This window comes from Microcaecilia unicolor, chromosome 3, assembly GCF_901765095.1.
Source record: "Microcaecilia unicolor chromosome 3, aMicUni1.1, whole genome shotgun sequence".
In the NCBI taxonomy this organism is placed as follows: domain Eukaryota; kingdom Metazoa; phylum Chordata; class Amphibia; order Gymnophiona; family Siphonopidae; genus Microcaecilia; species Microcaecilia unicolor.
The window spans coordinates 422649097-422668196 of NC_044033.1; the positions used below are offsets into that span (position 1 = coordinate 422649097).

The 19100-nt window shown below is 42.4% G+C and overlaps 1 protein-coding gene across 1 annotated transcript in view; it reads right to left on the bottom strand.

The window, feature by feature from the left end:
• Positions 1–19100, bottom strand: part of GEN1 (GEN1 Holliday junction 5' flap endonuclease) — a 113061-nt gene that overhangs the window by 75852 nt on the left and 18109 nt on the right. Inside the window, 3 exon segments of the mRNA XM_030198843.1 lie at positions 1537–1647; positions 7171–7347; positions 15196–15382. Coding sequence (XP_030054703.1) covers positions 1537–1647; positions 7171–7347; positions 15196–15382 — 475 coding nt within the window.

The window sequence follows — 19100 nt, forward strand, 5'->3', positions numbered from 1 at the left end:
CCATCCCCTCCTCCTCCCCCTCCCAAAAAAAAAATTAAAAATTGGTCATCCAACCATAGTCACAACTCAAAATGCTAACATGCTGCTGAGGAATGAGTGTGCCCTGCCAACACATCTTGTGTACTCCTTTTTCAGACCAGCTTCCAGGGTTCCCTGTCATGTCATCTCATGCATCTCACACCCCATGTATCTAGACCAGGGCTCACCAATGACCCCACCTTTTCCCATTCCTGCCTCATGCCAGCCAGCCAGCTCCTGCACTATGCAAGCCGATCTCAAGGACAATCCTTTTACATACACAGGTTGCCAGCAGCAGCAGAAGGAGGAGGCTGAGGCAGCACCAGTGGTGGAGGAGGCGGCAACAACAGAAGGGCCAGAACCCTGGCATGACATGCCTCCTCTTGAGGGGGATGAAGGACCAACACCATCCGCCCTCTCCACAACATCCCCATCCCCAGCACTGCGCCTCCTGCAGCAACTGGTGAATAGCCAAAACCAGTTGCTGCAGGAGGTGTCAGCAATGAGGCTGGAGGTGTCGGTGATGCGGCAGGCTAACGAGCAGCACTTCAGGGCACAGAGGCTGCTCCTGGTGCTACTCGTTAGCCTGCTGCACAAGGCCATGTAGGAAGGAGGACGTGGCCTCCCTTGAAGGACTTTTGGTGGGGGGGGGGGGGGGGATTGTACATAGTTTTATTTTTTGGGTTCACTTAAATACAAATTTAATATTTTTCATATAACAGGGTGTGTGTGTGTGTGTGTGTCTCTACTTTGTGCACTACATATTATCAAATGCTGGGGTTGATGTGAGAAGAGGCAGCAATCTGGGTTGCATGACAGGTCAACTGTGACAGAAAAACTTTGGTACATATGTGTCATAAGTGTGGCCATACAGGTCACCTGTTCCTTCCAAACTGCATGGCTGTATGGTAAGGGTGGGGGGGGGGGGGGGGGGAGGCTGGGTGGGCATTTGTGTTGAGGAACAGAAATGCCCATCCAGCTTCTCCCCCCTTACCATAGAGCCCCACAGCACAGAGTTGTGTAAATAATAGGTATGTTGTCTAGCACTAGTGATCTGCCAAGTACAAAACTTGCAGATAACCATAGGTAGCCCTTGTTGTAGCCACTCTTTCTGTGATGGCTAGTACCAGACTCAAAGCCCAAGACTGAGATCCATCTAGATACCTTTCAGCAAAATACAACAGTGCTGGGAAGAAGATGCCCTTACCGTCCAGGCAACACAGGTGACCTCTCAAAACGTTTTTGTGATCCTGCTGGTATAGGTGACCTGGACAGGCCACTGTCTGAGAACGTATGACTATATATTGTGTTCCCAAAGACCTGGCTGGCACCGCCCAAATAAGCATCAACAAGCAATACATGAACCTAAATTATGAAGTTGATTTGTTCATTAAAAGTAGTTTATTTCATGTAACATGCTCTGCCATAACTTTAGCTACCGCCTCCTTCCCCAAAAATATTCTAGTTTGCTTACAGAGGGATTTGTAATCTTTATATAGCCAATAGCAAATAACTCACCTTTGGAAGATAATCACACCCAAGGAGCACACCCAGTCCAATCAGCTTATCTCTGTCAAAACCCAATCTTTCTTTAATAAATGACATTTTATAGCAGTCTACATGTGGATCCTGCAAGAAAAATATGAAACTGTAGATAAGGTGATTCAGAGCAAACATCAATAAACTAGTGTGAGGTTTACGCTGAGCTTCTATTCTGGTCCTAGCTGAACAGGTAGTGGATTGCTCTTTGGCAAGCTGCCTAAGTAGCTGCAAATTGTATTACTGTGGTAAATATTTATTTATTTTTATTTAAGAGTATTTGGTATACTGTCCTTCATTAACCATATTAAAGCAGTTCACATAATAATTGTAAAATGGTAGAAAGGTTTACATCAAAAACATGAGGGGATGCATAAGACAACATATAAACCTGAAAACTTAAGTAAACTGTGAAACATAGGGAATAAAAACAAAATTATGAATTACTAATTTCCACTAATTACATCAAATTTGCAAACTACTATTACTTTGAGAAGAAATTAGCGTTGGAAGCAAAAATACATAGTAAAAATTTTTTTAGATACATTAAAAGCAGGAAACCGGCCAAAGAGTCGGTTGGGCCGCTGGACGAAAATGGTGTTAAAGGGGCGATCAAGGAGGACAAAGCCGTAGCGGAGAAATTAAATGAATTCTTTGCTTCGGTCTTCACCGAGGAGGATTTGGGGGGGACACCGGTGCCGGAAAGAATATTTGAAGCGGGGGAGTCGGAGAAACTAAACAAATTCTCTGTAACCTTGGAGGATGTAATGGGTCAGTTCAGCAAGCTGAAGAGTAGTAAATCACCGGGACCTGATGGTATTCATCCCAGAGTATTAATAGAACTAAAAAATGAACTTGCGGAGCTACTGTTAGAAATATGCAATCTGTCCCTAAAATCGAGTGTAGTACCGGAAGACTGGAGGGTAGCCAATGTTACTCCGATTTTTAAGAAGGGTTCCAGAGGAGATCCGGGAAATTATAGACCGGTGAGTCTGACGTCGGTGCCGGGCAAGATGGTGGAGGCTATTATTAAGAATAAAATTGCAGAGCATATACAAAAACATGGACTGATGAGACAAAGTCAGCACGGATTTAGTGAAGGGAAGTCTTGCCTCACCAATCTAATGCATTTTTTTGAGGGGGTAAGCAAACATGTGGACAATGGGGAGCCGGTTGATATTGTATATCTGGATTTTCAGAAGGCGTTTGACAAAGTGCCGCACGAAAGACTCCTGAAGAAATTGCAGAGTCATGGAATCGGAGGTAGGGTATTATTATGGATTAAGAACTGGTTGAAAGATAGGAAGCAGAGAGTAGGATTGCGTGGCCAGTATTCTCAGTGGAGGAGGGTAGTTAGTGGGGTCCCGCAGGGGTCTGTGCTGGGTCCGTTGCTTTTTAATGTATTTATAAATGACCTAGAGATGGGAATAACTAGTGAGGTAATTAAATTCGCCGATGACACAAAATTATTCAGGGTCGTCAAGTCGCAGGAGGAATGTGAACGATTACAGGAGGACCTTGCGAGACTGGGAGAATGGGCGTGCAAGTGGCAGATGAAGTTCAATGTTGACAAGTGCAAAGTGATGCATGTGGGTAAGAGGAACCCGAATTATAGCTACGTCTTGCAAGGTTCCGCGTTAGGAGTTACGGATCAAGAAAGGGATCTGGGTGTCGTCGTCGATGATACGCTGAAACCTTCTGCTCAGTGTGCTGCTGCGGCTAGGAAAGCGAATAGAATGTTGGGTGTTATTAGGAAGGGTATGGAGTCCAGGTGTGCGGATGTTATAATGCCGTTGTATCGCTCCATGGTGCGACCGCACCTGGAGTATTGTGTTCAGTACTGGTCTCCGTATCTCAAAAAAGATATAGTAGAATTGGAAAAGGTACAGCGAAGGGCGACGAAAATGATAGTGGGGATGGGACAACTTTCCTATGAAGAGAGGCTGAGAAGGCTAGGGCTTTTCAGCTTGGAGAAGAGACGGCTGAGGGGAGATATGATAGAAGTGTATAAAATAATGAGTGGAATGGATCGGGTGGATGTGAAGCGACTGTTCACGCTATCCAAAAATACTAGGACTAGAGGGCATGAGTTGAAGCTACAGTGTGGTAAATTTAAAACGAATCGGAGAAAATTTTTCTTCACCCAACGTGTAATTAGACTCTGGAATTCGTTGCCGGAGAACGTGGTACGGGCGGTTAGCTTGACGGAGTTTAAAAAGGGGTTAGATAGATTCCTAAAGGACAAGTCCATAGACCGCTATTAAATGGACTTGGAAAAATTCCGCATTTTTAGGTATAACTTGTCTGGAATGTTTTTACGTTTGAGGAGCGTGCCAGGTGCCCTTGACCTGGATTGGCCACTGTCGGTGACAGGATGCTGGGCTAGATGGACCTTTGGTCTTTCCCAGTATGGCACTACTTATGTACTTATGTACTTATATCAAAATCCTAACTAGGCTCATGAGATTCTCCAAATCATATCAGAATTCCAAATAAACATCAGAAGCTTAAATATACTCTATAAATCCTGACTAGGCTCATCAAATTCTCCAGATCATATCAGAGTGTGCGCCCTTGCATGCATGAAAAAATACTTGGATGTTTAAGTACAGTAAAACTATTTTACTTATTTGGTTCATTGCCATAAAACAATGAATTAAATATTCAAGTTTCCTGCACTCAGCTTCAAGATCACTCCCTTTATCTCAATTGCAAGAAATGTGGGGCTATTTATTTTCCAAACCCTATCTCCCTGACCCCTTCTCATCCTGTTCGTCATTAACATATACTACCGTGTCAAGACATCGTTAAGATCCCTGGGGTATTTTTTTTGATTTGCCACCTCACTTTCAAACCACAAATCAACACTGTAGTGAAAGCTTCCTTTTTCTCACTCCACCACATTCAGTCTGTTTGTTCTATCTTTTCTTTCTCTTCCATACAAGAGCTTCTCCTTTCACAGGTGATCACTCATCTGGATTACTGTAATTCTCTATATGCAGGACTCCTGCTCTACTCTTTAAAGCATCTTCAACTAGTGCAATCTACAGTTGTTCGCCTTCTATATTGTGCCCAGCCTTTTGACCATATTACACCTTTACTGTATCAAGAACACTGGTTACGAATTCAGTACAAATTCCTGATTTTGATCTTTAAGTCTCGCTCTCCAACTGCCCCAGATTACATCTCTCTAATTGTCATTCCATACACACCTTCACGCTCCCTCTGCTCAAATGATGCTAGCCTACTCCAATTGCCTCCTCTCTCTGTTATCAAATTGGAAACCACAGCTTTCAGTTACATTGATCCTCAGCTATAGAAGAGTTTACCCTCACGCCTCAATTCAGAATCCTCATATGCTAAATTCAAGGCTTCTTTAAAAACTCACCTTGCAAGATATCTAGCGTGGGAATAGCCTTTATCAGTTTAGGAAAGTCTACCCCCTCCATACCATACCATGGCCCTCAAGAATGGAGCAGAGACCTCGGGTATGGTGCTAGGCCCTTTCACTGGGAATATATCATCTTCCAAGTTAGGACGTCAATATCCCTGGCAGAAAATGAACTGCACCCTTGGAGATTTAGTTACCTTTCTGGCATTGATGTACAGTACAAGAGTTAACACAAGCTGTGTTTTTTTTACATATTAATAAGCTACTCTGCATGCATTTGTGCCTGATAGTTTTCAGCAACAGGGTTTAATATGCATTAATATATTCAATACCAATTTGGGTGTCACACCATTATACTGATAAAACTCATACTCACTGTGTTTCTTGCATTAATTGTCATGCTATATTTTCTTCCTTTAAGATAACTGAGTTTCAATTTATTTTTATTTTAAAGGCTTTTAATACTTTTTGATTTACAGATAGGGTTCACAGTTGTTTTACTGATGATTTTCAAGGTGGTAATATTTTAGAATTTTATTTGTAACTGTTTGCTTTATTTTCACTGGTATAACTGAATTATGGTTATGCTTGTTGTTTATATTTTATTGTATTTCATTTTATTTTTTTGCTGCAAGATGCCTTGACCATTATACTTATATTTATTAGATTTGCTAGACCACTCTAGCTGCCTGAGCAGAGCAGAGCTGTGTAAACATAAAGAAAAAGGAAAGGAACTCAAATTATTGACAGAAAAGATATATAATCATACAGAAGAAAACATTATTGAAAAGACAAGGTAAAAATAAAAATAAACTTAAGAAACAGGCTTCCTGTTTGTCCTTCCCCTTTTCATGATCATAGCACTACTGCATCGTACAAAATAATAAAAGGGAAGAGAAAGGAGGGATGGAAATAATAAAGTGGAAAGAGGACAGAGAGAAAAGAAAGATGAAAGAAAGGGAGGCATAGAACAAAGTGAAGATAGAGGCAGAAGAAACACAGATGAGAAGGAAGAGAGAGAGAGAGAGAGAGAGAAAGAAAAATAAAGGGGTGTTGGGCCGAGGAGCAGCCAGGTCACAAAATATCATGGGAAGAAAACTGTGGCTTCAGCAGACTTGAGGCAGATAAGAGAGATTACCAAGGGGAAGGAGATGGTATTTGGGAGGGAAATAATTAAGGGGCCCTTTTACAAAGGCACACTGTAAAAATGGCCTGCGGTAGTGTAGACGTGTGTTTTAGGCACGCACAGAATCATTTTTTAGCGCACCTGTAAAGAAATGCCTTTTTAAAATTTTTTCGGAAAACAGATGTATGGCAAAATGAAAATTGCCGCATGTCCATTTTTGGGTCTGAGAACTTACCGCCAGCCATTGACCTAGCGGTAAAGTCTCACAGGGTAACCGGGATGCAATGACCTACGCGCGTCAAATGCCACTTGGCGCACAGACACGCGTATTGGATGCTCGCCAAAAATGAAATTATCACAAGAGCCACGCAGTAACCGGACTGTAACTCCATTTTGCCATGCGTTGGGTGCGCATAGATGCTTACGTAGCTTAGTAAAAGGGCCCTAAAAAAGGGGGAAATGTTTAGGAGAAAGCACTTAACATTGCTAAAACATTTAGGACAAAGCTGGATGCCACAAAAAAAGAGCCTCTTTTGGCCTTTGTTTTTTTTGTGTGGCTTGTTTAAGCATGGTACAACTTCATTACATTGATAAAACTGTTAACTTCAGTCAACATATTCTAAAATAAAGAGAGGAAAATAACACAACCCAGCTCTCAAAAAAAAATGTAAATGTTTGTATTGCTGATGCCATCACTAACTGAATACATGACAGCTCTGTTTAAGAAAAATAAAATTAGTGTCCTTGGCTATATTCCATTTTTCCCTACTGTGGAAGTATCAATTTTATTTTAAATTCATGCTCACTCCAGATACCCCAAAGTGCAGCTGGAAGATAAGCTAGCGATGAGCTGTGGCTTGGTGGCAGAGATGTCATATGGGAGAAGCCAACTCCAAGGCTTACCCCCCATAGGTCATGCACTGAATACACCTCTCACAAGAGGAACGGAAAGTCAGATCTATTGCTTCTTACCTGGTCAGCTATAAAAGGACTTGGTAGATAGCATGAAAATGGGGGCAAGTAATATGAGGCTGGAGGTGACAGAGGGATGAGTGGATTCCAAAAACAGATGTGGGTTTGAAGAAAGCAGCAGTACCTTTGCATTCATGGTAAAATTCCTGTAAACGGTTTGAGCCCCATATAGAAAAACATCTCCATCGTTGGTGATGCATCCATCCACATAGCCATTGGCATCCAGATAGGCACACATGGCTTCTGCCTCACCAGCAGCTTGAACCCAGGGAACTCCCAAGCACTCCAGCATTTGCAGGCACTAGAAAAAGTCATGAAAATAAAACAAAACAAAAGCTGACAAGCCATATAAAACAAGTACTAAATTCCTTTTGTTTTCTATTCATTGACCATTAAAGTGATTACTGACCTGGTGCAGTAGTCACCTGAACTGTGCACTACAAGTTTTTTTTTAGGTGTATTTTTCTTACAACCACTTAAATCCATCTCTTCAGATATCTAATGTGAATGGCTTGCTTAAGCCCACTCTTAAAAAATGTTGTTTTTTCGAAAAGCACAAACCCTCCCCAAACGTACTCACACAAAGAACATCCAAAATAGTACCAGTACTGCACTCCAGAGCAGCTCCAGAACTGCATGCTACTATAAAAGATATCAAATGAATTGTAATTGTCACAGACACACTTGGGCTGAAAGGGGAGGGGGGGAGCTTTAAAAAAAGGAAGGCTTGGAGAAAGACTTCTTAAGTAACTGCAAATAATAGTTCCTAGTGTTTAGCCCCTATAACAATTGATTTCAATACAGCCGAAAGCCATTAAGTAGCAGGAATAAACTGTTATGCCTCCCCTCTTTGATGGAGGGCTGAGACAGGACTTGCTAACTACTGCTGGGAAGAATCTGAGCTTGTGAGTGTTTACCTGCTGGGAAATTGTCTTAAAGCTTAAGGAATAGGGAGATTTGCGTTAAACTGATAAATTATTTGTTTGTATTTTGTCCATTAGTAAAAAGAGAAAGCAGAGTAGGGTAAATTTCCTTTGTACATACAGAGATAAGTTGTTTACTGGAGAAACTGCCCTATAATGAGAACATTTTTGCAAGGAGTCTTTCCTGCTAGGAAGTGACAGAACAGTAATGTTTGAACGTGTGTTAATAAAAGCATGGAGACAGATTAAAGAAAAAACACACAAAAGAGACAAATTGAAAAGGTCCCTCTGCCAATCAAATTCCAGTATGAATAGGCAAAAGATTTTTTAAAAGACACTGACTTAGAAGCACAGAGCTTGGGGCCGATGCAGAAACCACATGTTAGAGCCATGTGCCAATGGCTGAGAACATGACTTCTAATGCAACCTAATATGGAAGTTTTTCTTTTCCAACGCAGTAAACAAATGGTATGCAAATTATCACCATGTTAAAAAGGGTATAATGTCAGAAGGCTAGCAGGGGATCATTTTCAAAGCACTTAAACTTACAAAGTTCTATAAGTTACTATGGAACTTTGTAAGCCTAAGTGCTTTGAAAATACGCCTCCACCTGACAGAAAGGAAAACATCCTCCTATATAATAATTCTCACCTTCAACGTTCTATGCGTCTGGCTGCCTGTGTCCGTGGCTTTCTTCAGAGTTGGTCTGCTAGGCTCCGAAGCCCAGGCTGACGTCGCACGCAGCACTGACCAACTGCACGATAGCAGCACGAGGCCCCGCCCCTGCCGCCACGCGCCTCCCCCAAGGCCGCCACCGCTCACCCCTCCACGCCCCAAGGTCGCCATCACTCCCCCCTCCACCCACCCCCCGAGGTCGCCACCACTCCCCCCTCCACCCCCCCAGGGTCGCCACCATTCCCCCCCCTCCACCCCACCTCCCATGGTCGCCGCAGCCACTGCTCCCCCCACTCCACCACCACCCCCGAGGTCGCCTCTCTCCCCTGCCCCCCTCCAACCCAATTGGCTCAAAACTATTTTCCCAATATTGATGCTTTCCAAACAGAAGGGAAGCTAAGAGTTCCAGTCATGCAAGAGTGGTATGTAAAAAGTCCATAAATCAAGGGCATGTCAGTTAGCTTACACAGAACAATAAATTTATTCCAAGCAGCATTTCAGATCCTCTGCAGCAATGATCCAATTAATTAATAACAAATTTACATTTCACACAATCTGCAGTCGTTGGCAGATAACAAATAGAAACATATATAATAATATATCATACATATAACACATGAACAAAACATTTACTTGTTTTCATCATCTGATTAATATGTCTGTTTCTAAATCAATTACTAAGTTCCCTGTTTACTAAGCCGTACTATAGGCGCGCTAGCATTTTTAGTGAACGCTAACACTAGAGACACCCATACCGAACCTTAATAAACCGGGCCTTAAATCTCAAAGCCCCACAGAAATAATACTGTTTTCAAAGCCTTCTTAAACTGTTCTAGAAGGCGGCAATGTATTCCACATTTTAGGGCTCACAACGTAAAAAACAGAATTTCGATACTCATCTTATCTTAGGCTTTTATAGACTGCTTTATCCCAAAAAGGTTCAGAGCAGTGTAACATATTTAAGAAGCTAATTAATAAAGAAAAACAAAATCAGGAGCATATAAAATCAGACATAACATTACACAAATCATGGGCTCCTTTTACAAAGCGGCGCTACCGATTAATGGCGCGCTGAATGCGAAGAAGTCCATTCAATTCCCATGGACTTCTTCGCAGTAAATGCATGCTAATTGGTACACCGCTTTGTAAAAGGAGCCCCATAATTTTTACAAAAGGTATTTGCAAAATAAGTAAATGTTCAATTGTTTTCTAAAACTAATATAAGAAGGAATTAAACGTACTATTTGAGGCACAGAGTTTCAAATTTTTACAGATTGGAAGAAAAAAAAAACAACTCTCTAAACACCGTTTGAACTTCAGACCTTTTTACTGTAGGGGAGCACAAAAAGACGATAATCCAAGATATTTTGAGTGTGACTCAAAGAGCTAATCAAAGACTGGGGCAGTGCCCATGGGGCCTGGTGTTCAAGTTTGGGCACAAGATACTGGAACTGGACTGCAACATATATCTGCTACGCTGGAAGACTCTTTGACAAGGGACATTGATTGTTTCATTTGTTTTTTTAACAAGATCTCAATGCAGTTATGAGACTGTATTTTAGGAACTTTTGTGGTCATAGAATTTGGACATATCCAGATGTAACGAAGGTTACACAAGAAAGTTGTTTCTGGCTCTTAGAGAAGAGATGAGGGCTCTCTGGGGGTCTTTTCTATTATGAAGAAAATTTACAATGGATCAGAAGGAACAACTAGTTAAGGCTATGAAGAATTAGTATGGTTAAATCAGGCTATGCTTTTTCTTTATACGTATAATTTTCATTATAAATGATCTTCTCATCAATGTACACTCTCCCCCCCCCTTGTTTTTGAGGTATAAGGAGGAGAGATATTGTTGACTTATTTGATTGGTGCTTTTTTTTCCTTTCTCTGTATTTCTTTATGCAAGTGTTGACCCTAAAGATATCTTACATTCCACAAATAAATAATAATAATAATACAAGAGTAAGTTGTCGAAGAACAACCTTCTAGGATTGTATAAACGAGACACAAGTTTTAAAAGCAATATGGGTTTCTCCTTCTGGCCAGTGAAGTTGAACAAACAAAGGAGTTACATGATCATACCTCTACGTTTTAAATATAAAACAAACTGTATTCTGAATTAGAGGGTTTTTTTTCTAAGTTTAGATGAAATTCCTAAATAAAGACAGATGCAGTAACCTAGTTGTGAAAGAATCAATAAATGGACTACCACTGTGAAATGAGCATCATCGAATAAGTCAGTTATATGAGTTTAAAGAAAGGTTTTCTTATTATATTATTGATTTGAGGTTCCATAGTTAGGGAAGGAGTGTGGTAGCCGTGTTAGTCCACTCTTAAGGTTATCAATAGAAATCAAACAAAATAAAACATGGAAAAGAAAATAAGATGATACCTTTTTTATTGGACATAACTTAATACATTTCTTGACTAGCTTTCGAAGGTTGCCCTTTTGCTTATTTCCGATCTGAGGAAGAAGGGCAACCTTCGAAAGCTAATCAAGAAATGTATTAAGTTATGTCCAATAAAAAAGGTATCATCTTATTTTCTTTTCCATGTTTTATTTTGTTTGATTTCTATTGATAACCATAGTTAGGGAAGAATCTAGCAAAAGTCACTAAACCCTAGATCAATGGTTTCCAAACTTTTTCAGTTCACGGCACCCTTAGTGTCCGATCAATTTTTAATGGCACTGCCCCCCCCCCCCCCATCCACATAGGTCTTCACCCCCCCAGACACACAGTTCTCTACTGCCCCCTCCACCACACATTTTTACACTGCTCACCTTCACCTGAAGCAGCCTTGGGGTGGGGGGGAGGGGCTCTGAAGTATCCAGCTCCACTTCAGGCTCCCTGGAACTACTGCTTTTGCTTCTTCTCTAGATGAGAGGCAGAGGCAAAACAAGCTGCAGCCATGTGGGATCAGACTCTCCATACACGCCTTGCTGGCTGTGCCCCGGAACAGGAAGTGATGTTCAAGGGGGCAGGATCAGTGCATATTTGAAGTCTGGGTCTGTGTGGTAACAGCTAGTTTTGAAGCCACTGCTGCTGCTAATCTAGAGAACCAGCAATGGCAGGGATGGGTTTGAATAGTGGTGGTGGGAGGGAGGTCAGGATTTTTTGTGGCACCCCTGACAGTTCGCTGTGGCGCACCAGGGTGCCAAGGTGCATAGTTTGGAAACCGCTGCCCTACATACTTTTTCCATCAAGCTGTATTGTATGAAATGAAGGAACATCCAATAAATTTGCTGAAGCAGGTCATAAAGGCCTTGATAGTTGATGCAACCGTAAAATGTGAGGCCACCAGTAACTTTTTATTAAACAGAGCTTTAAAGCGAGGAAAAATGTGATCAAATTTGGGCAGTCTACACATAACATGGGCAGGCAGCACGCACTCTCGTCCCCCTCCCTCATCATTATCCCGTCGCCCCACAGACGATGCATGAGATAGGTTTTATCTTTGGGAAAATTTGGCCACAGCTTTATTGCAAACACATTAACAACAACACCTCTAGGAAGCACCCGAGCCATAGGTATGATGCTGTAGATGCTCCGGCCCTCCGCCATGCTCTCCATCTAGAGGGCCCATGTCTCCATTCAGCATTGCGGCCAGCCATGTCTCCGCCTCCAGCGTGGCCGCACCTTCATCGGATTTTGGCACGTTGCTCCAGACCAGTGTTCCACCTGCCATGTAAACCAGCGAGGTGAATAGTCTGCCAGCGGTGAGTGCCCCAGTCTCTTGCTAGAAGGTCCGATCTTCCTTCTGTCCGTTGTTCATGCACCTCCCAGTATTCCCAGGCTCGGGTGCCTCCGCTGCTGTGACAGCATTCATAATTGGCAAAGCCATGCATAACAGGTAGCAGAGGTAAGTATATTAAGGCATATCATTGACAAATCATCTTCACAATAGACACTCAAACTTAACATGGTAAACTTGTCAACAATCCATATCCTATTGCTATAACATAACAAACTAACCGTTCCCACCCCGCATTGTTTAGTACCACCTAACTGGTCGGGACAGTCATAATGGGTAACATGGGTACATGTATTAATGCATATAAGTGACAAATCATGTATTAATGCATATAAGTGACAAATCATATTCACAATAAAACCCAAACCTAACATGGTACAACTCGCTAACAATCGGTACCCTATTGGTATAACATAACACACTACTATTCCCACCTCACATTGCTTATTCTAACATAACAGTAAAATTCTCCTAGTGGCCCCCCTCTGCCCGTCTTGACTACAAAACATGCTTGGGGAGGGTGTGGAGGGAAACTCATGTACCGCCCGCTTCAAAAAGACCGCTCAGACCCGCTCGGCAGCCTTTTCTCTTGTGTCTGCAGCCCACCCGCTGTGACCCCGCCCCCTTCCGGCCCCTCCGCCAATGACGCAGCGGGTCACCTGCTACGTCACCTGGGATGGCAGGGAAGCCGGAAGCAGGGGGCAATTCGGACCAGGGAGCGAGCATGCGGCAGCCGCCATGTTATGTCCGGCTGCTCTGCATTCGCTTCGCTTGCCTCTTTATACATGAGCTGTAGCAGTTTGTGCAATTTGTAATAACTTCAATGAATTTCTGAGCAGTCCTAAAAGAAGACTATTACAGTAATCAAAACTCAACAATTGTCCTAAAATTCTCTTGGTTCAAGAACTTAATTAATCGCCTAATTTTTCTAAGTTTTGAGAAAATTATTCCAATCATCATTTGAATATGATATTTCATATTCAAGCCAGTGTCAAAGATTACACCTAATGAGCAAATTCTATCAACTAACAATTTCATGATCATCAAGGAAAAAAAACCCCAAAAAACAAAACCTGAAGATTGAAGGGTGGCAATGTAATGCCGATTTTTAAAAGGGTTCTAGGGGTGATCCGGGAAATTACAGACCGGTAAGCCTGACTTCAGTGCTTGGGAAAATAATGGAAACTATTATAAAGAATAATTATAAAGAATAAAATTACAGAATACATAGACAAACATTGTTGAACGGACACAGAGTTTGCGTGGATTCAGCCTTACTAATTTGCTTCATTTCTTTGAAGCTGTAAATAAACTTGTGGACAAAGGTGAGCAAGTTGAAATAGTGGATCTAGATTTTCAGAAACCTTTTGACAAAGTTCCTCATGAGAGACTCCTGAGAAAATTAAAAAGTCATGGGATAGGACAATGCCCTTCTGTGGATTAGGAACTGGTTACTGGACAGAAAACAGAGGGTAGTGTTAAATGGCCATTTTTCTCAATGGAGGAGGGTGAATAGTGGAGTGATGCAGCGATCTGTACTGGGACCAGAACGATGAGTGAGGTGATTAAATTTACAGATGACACAAAACTATTCAAAGTTGTCAAAACACATGCGGATTGTGAAAAATTGCAGGAAGGCCTTAGGAAACTAGAAGACTGGACATCCAAATGGCAGAAGAAATTTAATGTGGACAAATACAAAGTGATGCACATTGGGAAGAATAGTCTAAATCATAGTTACCTGATGCTAGGGTCTTACTTAGGAGTCAGCATTCAAGAAAAGATCTAGGTGTCACTGTAGACAATATGCTGAAATTTTCTGTCCAGTGTACGGCAGCAGCCAAAAAAGCAAACAGGATGCTAGGAATTATTAGGAAAAGGATGCAAAATAAGACCAAGAATATTATGATGCCTCTGAATAGCTCCATTGAGCGACCTCACCTCGAGTATTGCGTTCAATTCTGGTCACCGTATCTCAAAAAAAGAAATAGCAGAATTAGAAAACGTTCAAAAAGAAGAGCAATCAAAATGATAAAGGGATTGGAACTCCTCCTATATGAGGAAAGGCTAAAGAAGTTAGGGCTCTTCAGAATGGAATAGAGATGGCTGAGGGGGGGATATGACTGAGTTCTATAAAATACTGAGTGCTGTAGAATGGGTAAAAGTGAATCGATTTTTCACTCTTTCAAAAAGTACAAAGACCAGGGGACATTAAATGAAATTACACGAAAATACTTTTAAAACAAATAGGAGGAAATATTTCTTCACTCAAAGAATAGTTAAGATCTGGAACTCACTGCCAGAGGATGTGGTAACAGCGGATAGTGTATCTGGGTTTAAAAAAGGTTTGGACAAATTCTGGAGGAAAAGTCCATTGTCTGTTATTGAGATGAACATGGGGAAAACCACTGCTTGCCCTGGGACTGGCAGCATGGAATGTTGCTACTAATTGGGTATCTGCCAGGTACTTTTGACCTGAATTGGCCACGGTTGGAATCAGGATACCGGGCTAGATGGACCATTTGTCTGACCCAGTATGGCTATTCTTATGTTCTTATGTTGGAGAATCATTAATAGAATAGCTTGAAAGCAACATTACCAGTATGTTCAACATGTTTAAATTTCAGATGATGTTTTAGTGGGGGAAATACTTTGATAACTGACTTGCTAAAGATTAGCTATGAGTACCTTCTCAGACAAAACAGCTTGTGAACCAAGGCCCTTGTGAACTATTACCTGGAAAAGAACTGACCTCTTGAGTTTATGATATATGCATAGAAATTTCCCAAAGTACTAACCTCCTTCAATACAGATATAAAGTGAGATCTTCCTTTTCGAGTAGGTCCATTTTTCTTGGAGACACCATACCTCATCTCTGTCCTCTTGTTCATTGTGGCTGCTTTCAGCTTTGGAGCATCCCCTTCCATAATAAAAACCAGCTTGACGCCCATCAAAATTAAAGAGGAGACTCGAAAAAACAAATTCCTAGAATAAAGCAAAATGTGTGGCCAAGTTTACTTTAAAGGTAAGTTAAACAAAGCAAACATGGTGGATATGTGTTAGAAAGAGAAAATCTTTGGCAATTTTCTTTACATAAAACTTTGGCCTGATTTACTTAGCTTTTTTTTTCTCCTCCAATGAATACAAAATGGGAAAAAAGCATAAGTGAATCAAGCTCTTTGAATAACAGTCAAAACTAAATGAGTGCAGTCCTCCTGGTCTTTCATGATTCTTTGGCTGCTGAATTGCCAATTCCCCATGGAACTCATGTAGAAGAGCTACATTCTTTTATATCCACAGTGCTTGCTGGTACCAAATTTTCACAGGGTAACACTGCCCACAGACTTTCAAATTTGCACCTTTATTATATAATATACAAATATTTAAAAATAAGAAACCTAGGGCTCTGTTTACTAAGGTGTGCTAGCGTTTTTAGCACGTGCTAACACTAGAGACAAGAGAGTGCTTAAAACACTAGCGAGCCTACAGAACGGCTTAGTAAACAGGGCCCTTAGCGCACGCTAATGGAATCAACATAAGCTAAATGCTAAGAAACCCATTTTATACCTATGGGCTTCTCAGCATTTAGCACGCACTAATTCTTTTAGTGCACACTCAGTTTTAATAAAAGGGACCATAAACACAACTAAAATCCTTAACTGACTCTTTCAAATAAAGGGCCCTGTTTACTAAGGTGTGCTAGCATTTTTAGCATATGCTAAAATTAGCATGCGCTAAATGCTAGCCACCTATATATTCCCATGGGCGTCTCTAGAATTAGTGCGTGCTAAAAACGTTAGCGTGCCTATAGCGCGGCTTAGTAAACAGGGTCCAAAGATATTAGTTATATATCCTGATACAGAGAATGCTCCAGTATTGACAGAAAACTGGAGCGTTTGTGTTTTGCCAGTAGGTGGCAATACAGAACACAATGGAAGAAAGTTTTGTAAGCCTTCCCGTTAGAGAAATTAGTGCCACAATTTCCCTGAAGTATAGGGGCCAACTTTTGAAAACAATTGGGTATGCTAGACTGATTACAAACTACCCCTCCTTGGATATAATAGAGTTTACTTGAAAACCTACAGAGCTGGCACCTATGCCCTGAGACGCGAGATCCTCAAAAATGGGAGAGGTTTTTTAAACATTCCACGTGAGAAAAATATCTCTGTGAGAATCATGTTACAAAATTATATTATGGAAGTGCTTGTTATATCTGAAGATCTGATTCTATCTGTTCACGCATATTGTTTACCAGGAAAGAGACATGGAACTAGTATCCCAGGAGATATGACCATTGATTCTTTGGAATTTTGTAAGGACTCCTCTGGGTTGCAAGGATCTTCAGGTACAACTCTAGTGGTTACTTTGGCTACTAGAATGGATAGAGATCGGTTGTTAAAGTTATATTTTAAGAATAAAGAGAAACAGTTTACGAGACAAAAATTGTTAGCATAATTTACTATTGGTCTATAAAATGATTACTTTCTTGGTTAACTACCTGTCTCAGGCCCTTGCAGTGGGACTTCTTGCTAGACGGAGGTTTTTTTTTTCTATTTAAGAGATCTGCCTTATAATTAACACATATTCTGTTTATTTCCAATGAGCTCCCCAACCAGACAGTGACGCATCCATTCCGGGGTTTGCAGAGGAATGCCTGACACCAGATTCTTTTGAATGAACCACCAGTGCATGACTGAGTGCAGACGGGTCGAACATGGCACCCGAATCTTGTAATCCTCCAAGAGAGGAGACCAATGGCTCAGAAGGTGCCACTGCAGGGGGCGCATGTGAGCTCTGGCCCACTTTACAACATCCAAGGTGGAAGCCATGGAACTCAGAACTTGTACATAGTCCCAAGCCTGCGGGTTCAAAGTTTGGAACAGAGCTTGTCGACTCTCCTCGAAAGAAGACGCCCACACAAGCCAGTCGTCTAGATAAGGAGTGGAGGAGTAGCCTAGTGGTTAGTGCAGTGGACTTTGATCCTGGGGAACTGAGTTTGATTCTCACTGCAGCTCCTTGAGACTCTGGGCAAGTCACTTAACCCTCCATGGCCCCTTGTACAAAATAAGTACCTGAATATATGTAAACCGCTTTGAATGTAGTTGCAAAAACCACAGAAAGGCAGTATATCAAGTCCCATTTCCCTTTCCCTTCCTTTCTGAGATAGGCTGCCACTACAAGGACCTTGGAAAAAGTCCGAGGTGCTGTGGCTAGGCCAAAGGGCATCGCTTTGAATTGAAAATGACGACTGAGCACTGCAAAGCGAAGAAAACGCCTGTGGAATGTGTAAATAGGCCTCTTTGAGATCGAGAGATGTTAAAAACTACCCTGGCTGTACCGCTGCGATCACAGAGCGGAGGGTTTCCATGTGGAAATGCCGAACTCGTAAGGACCTGTTGACGCACTTGAGATCTAGGATGGGTCGCCAAGAACAGCCCTTTTTTGGCACCACAAAATAAATGGAGTATTGATCGCACCCTCATTCTGCTCGGGGTAGAGGCTGGACGGCTCCTAGTCATTGTAAGTTGAAGAGGTGTGACAAACTGCCCGCACCTTGGTGGGAGATTTGCAAGGAGATTCCAGAAACGAGTCTACTATCGGACGAGCCAATTCCAACTTGTAGCTGTCTCTGATAACCTCCAAGACCCATCCGTTGGATGTTACCCTGGTCCACTCCAACAGAAATATGGACAGCCTGCCCCCAATAACCAGCTGGAGATGTACCAGGGCCCCATCATTGGGCGGACCTGGCTGCGGGCTGGTTTCTGTTACCGGAAAGGAAGGCCTACCTGTCACCTCGAAAGGGCTGAGGTCTCTGAGAAGACCTTGCTCTCTGAAAAGAGGCCCCGCGACCTGGACAGTAACAATGTATATCCCTAAACTTAGGTCTAGGTCCCGTCGGTCGCACAAATTTGGACCTATCCTCCGGGAGGCACTGGCCCTTAGAGTCACCGAGGTCTTTCACAATCTGTTCTAGTTCTGTCCCAAACAAAAACTAGCCCCTAAAAGGAAGCCTTGCCAGCCGTGACTTAGAGGCCATGTCTGCAGCCCAATGTCGCAACCACAGCCAGCGATGCATGGTGACCGCCTTCGCCGAAGCCCTCAAAAGATCATAAAGAAGATCCGCAAGGAAGGCTAAACCGGACTCTAAGACCAGCAAAACAGCCACAAGGTCCTCCAGAGAGGAGGCTTTCTGTACCTACGATAAGCATTCCCGCGCCGCATAAGAGCCACTAACTGAAGCTTGCAGGGAAAGGGCCGTTACTTCAAAGGACAGCTTCAAGCAAGTCTCCAACTTACGATCCTGAGGGTCCTTGAATGCCGTGCCACCCTCCACAGGGAGAGTGGTTTTCTTAGTGACCGCTGTGATTAATGAATCCACCGTAGGAACCTTCAGAAATAAAGACACGACATAAGCTCTAGCAACCTTAAGCCCACTGTCTGGCGTATCCCACTGCTCCGAAATAAGGATTTTCATGGCCTCATGCACATGAAAGGAACGAGGTGGGCATTGGTGCCAGACATAATAGAGGGGACCGGACCTGTTCCCCGACGATTCAAGGGGTGAAATGACCAAAACCTCAAAAGCCCTAATAATCAGGGAGGGAAGCTCTTCCCTGTGAAAAAGGCGGGCAGCCGTCAGGTCAACCCCCTCCTCAGAAGGCAGGGTGACCTCATCTGCCAAATCCAGTGATTCTGAGGG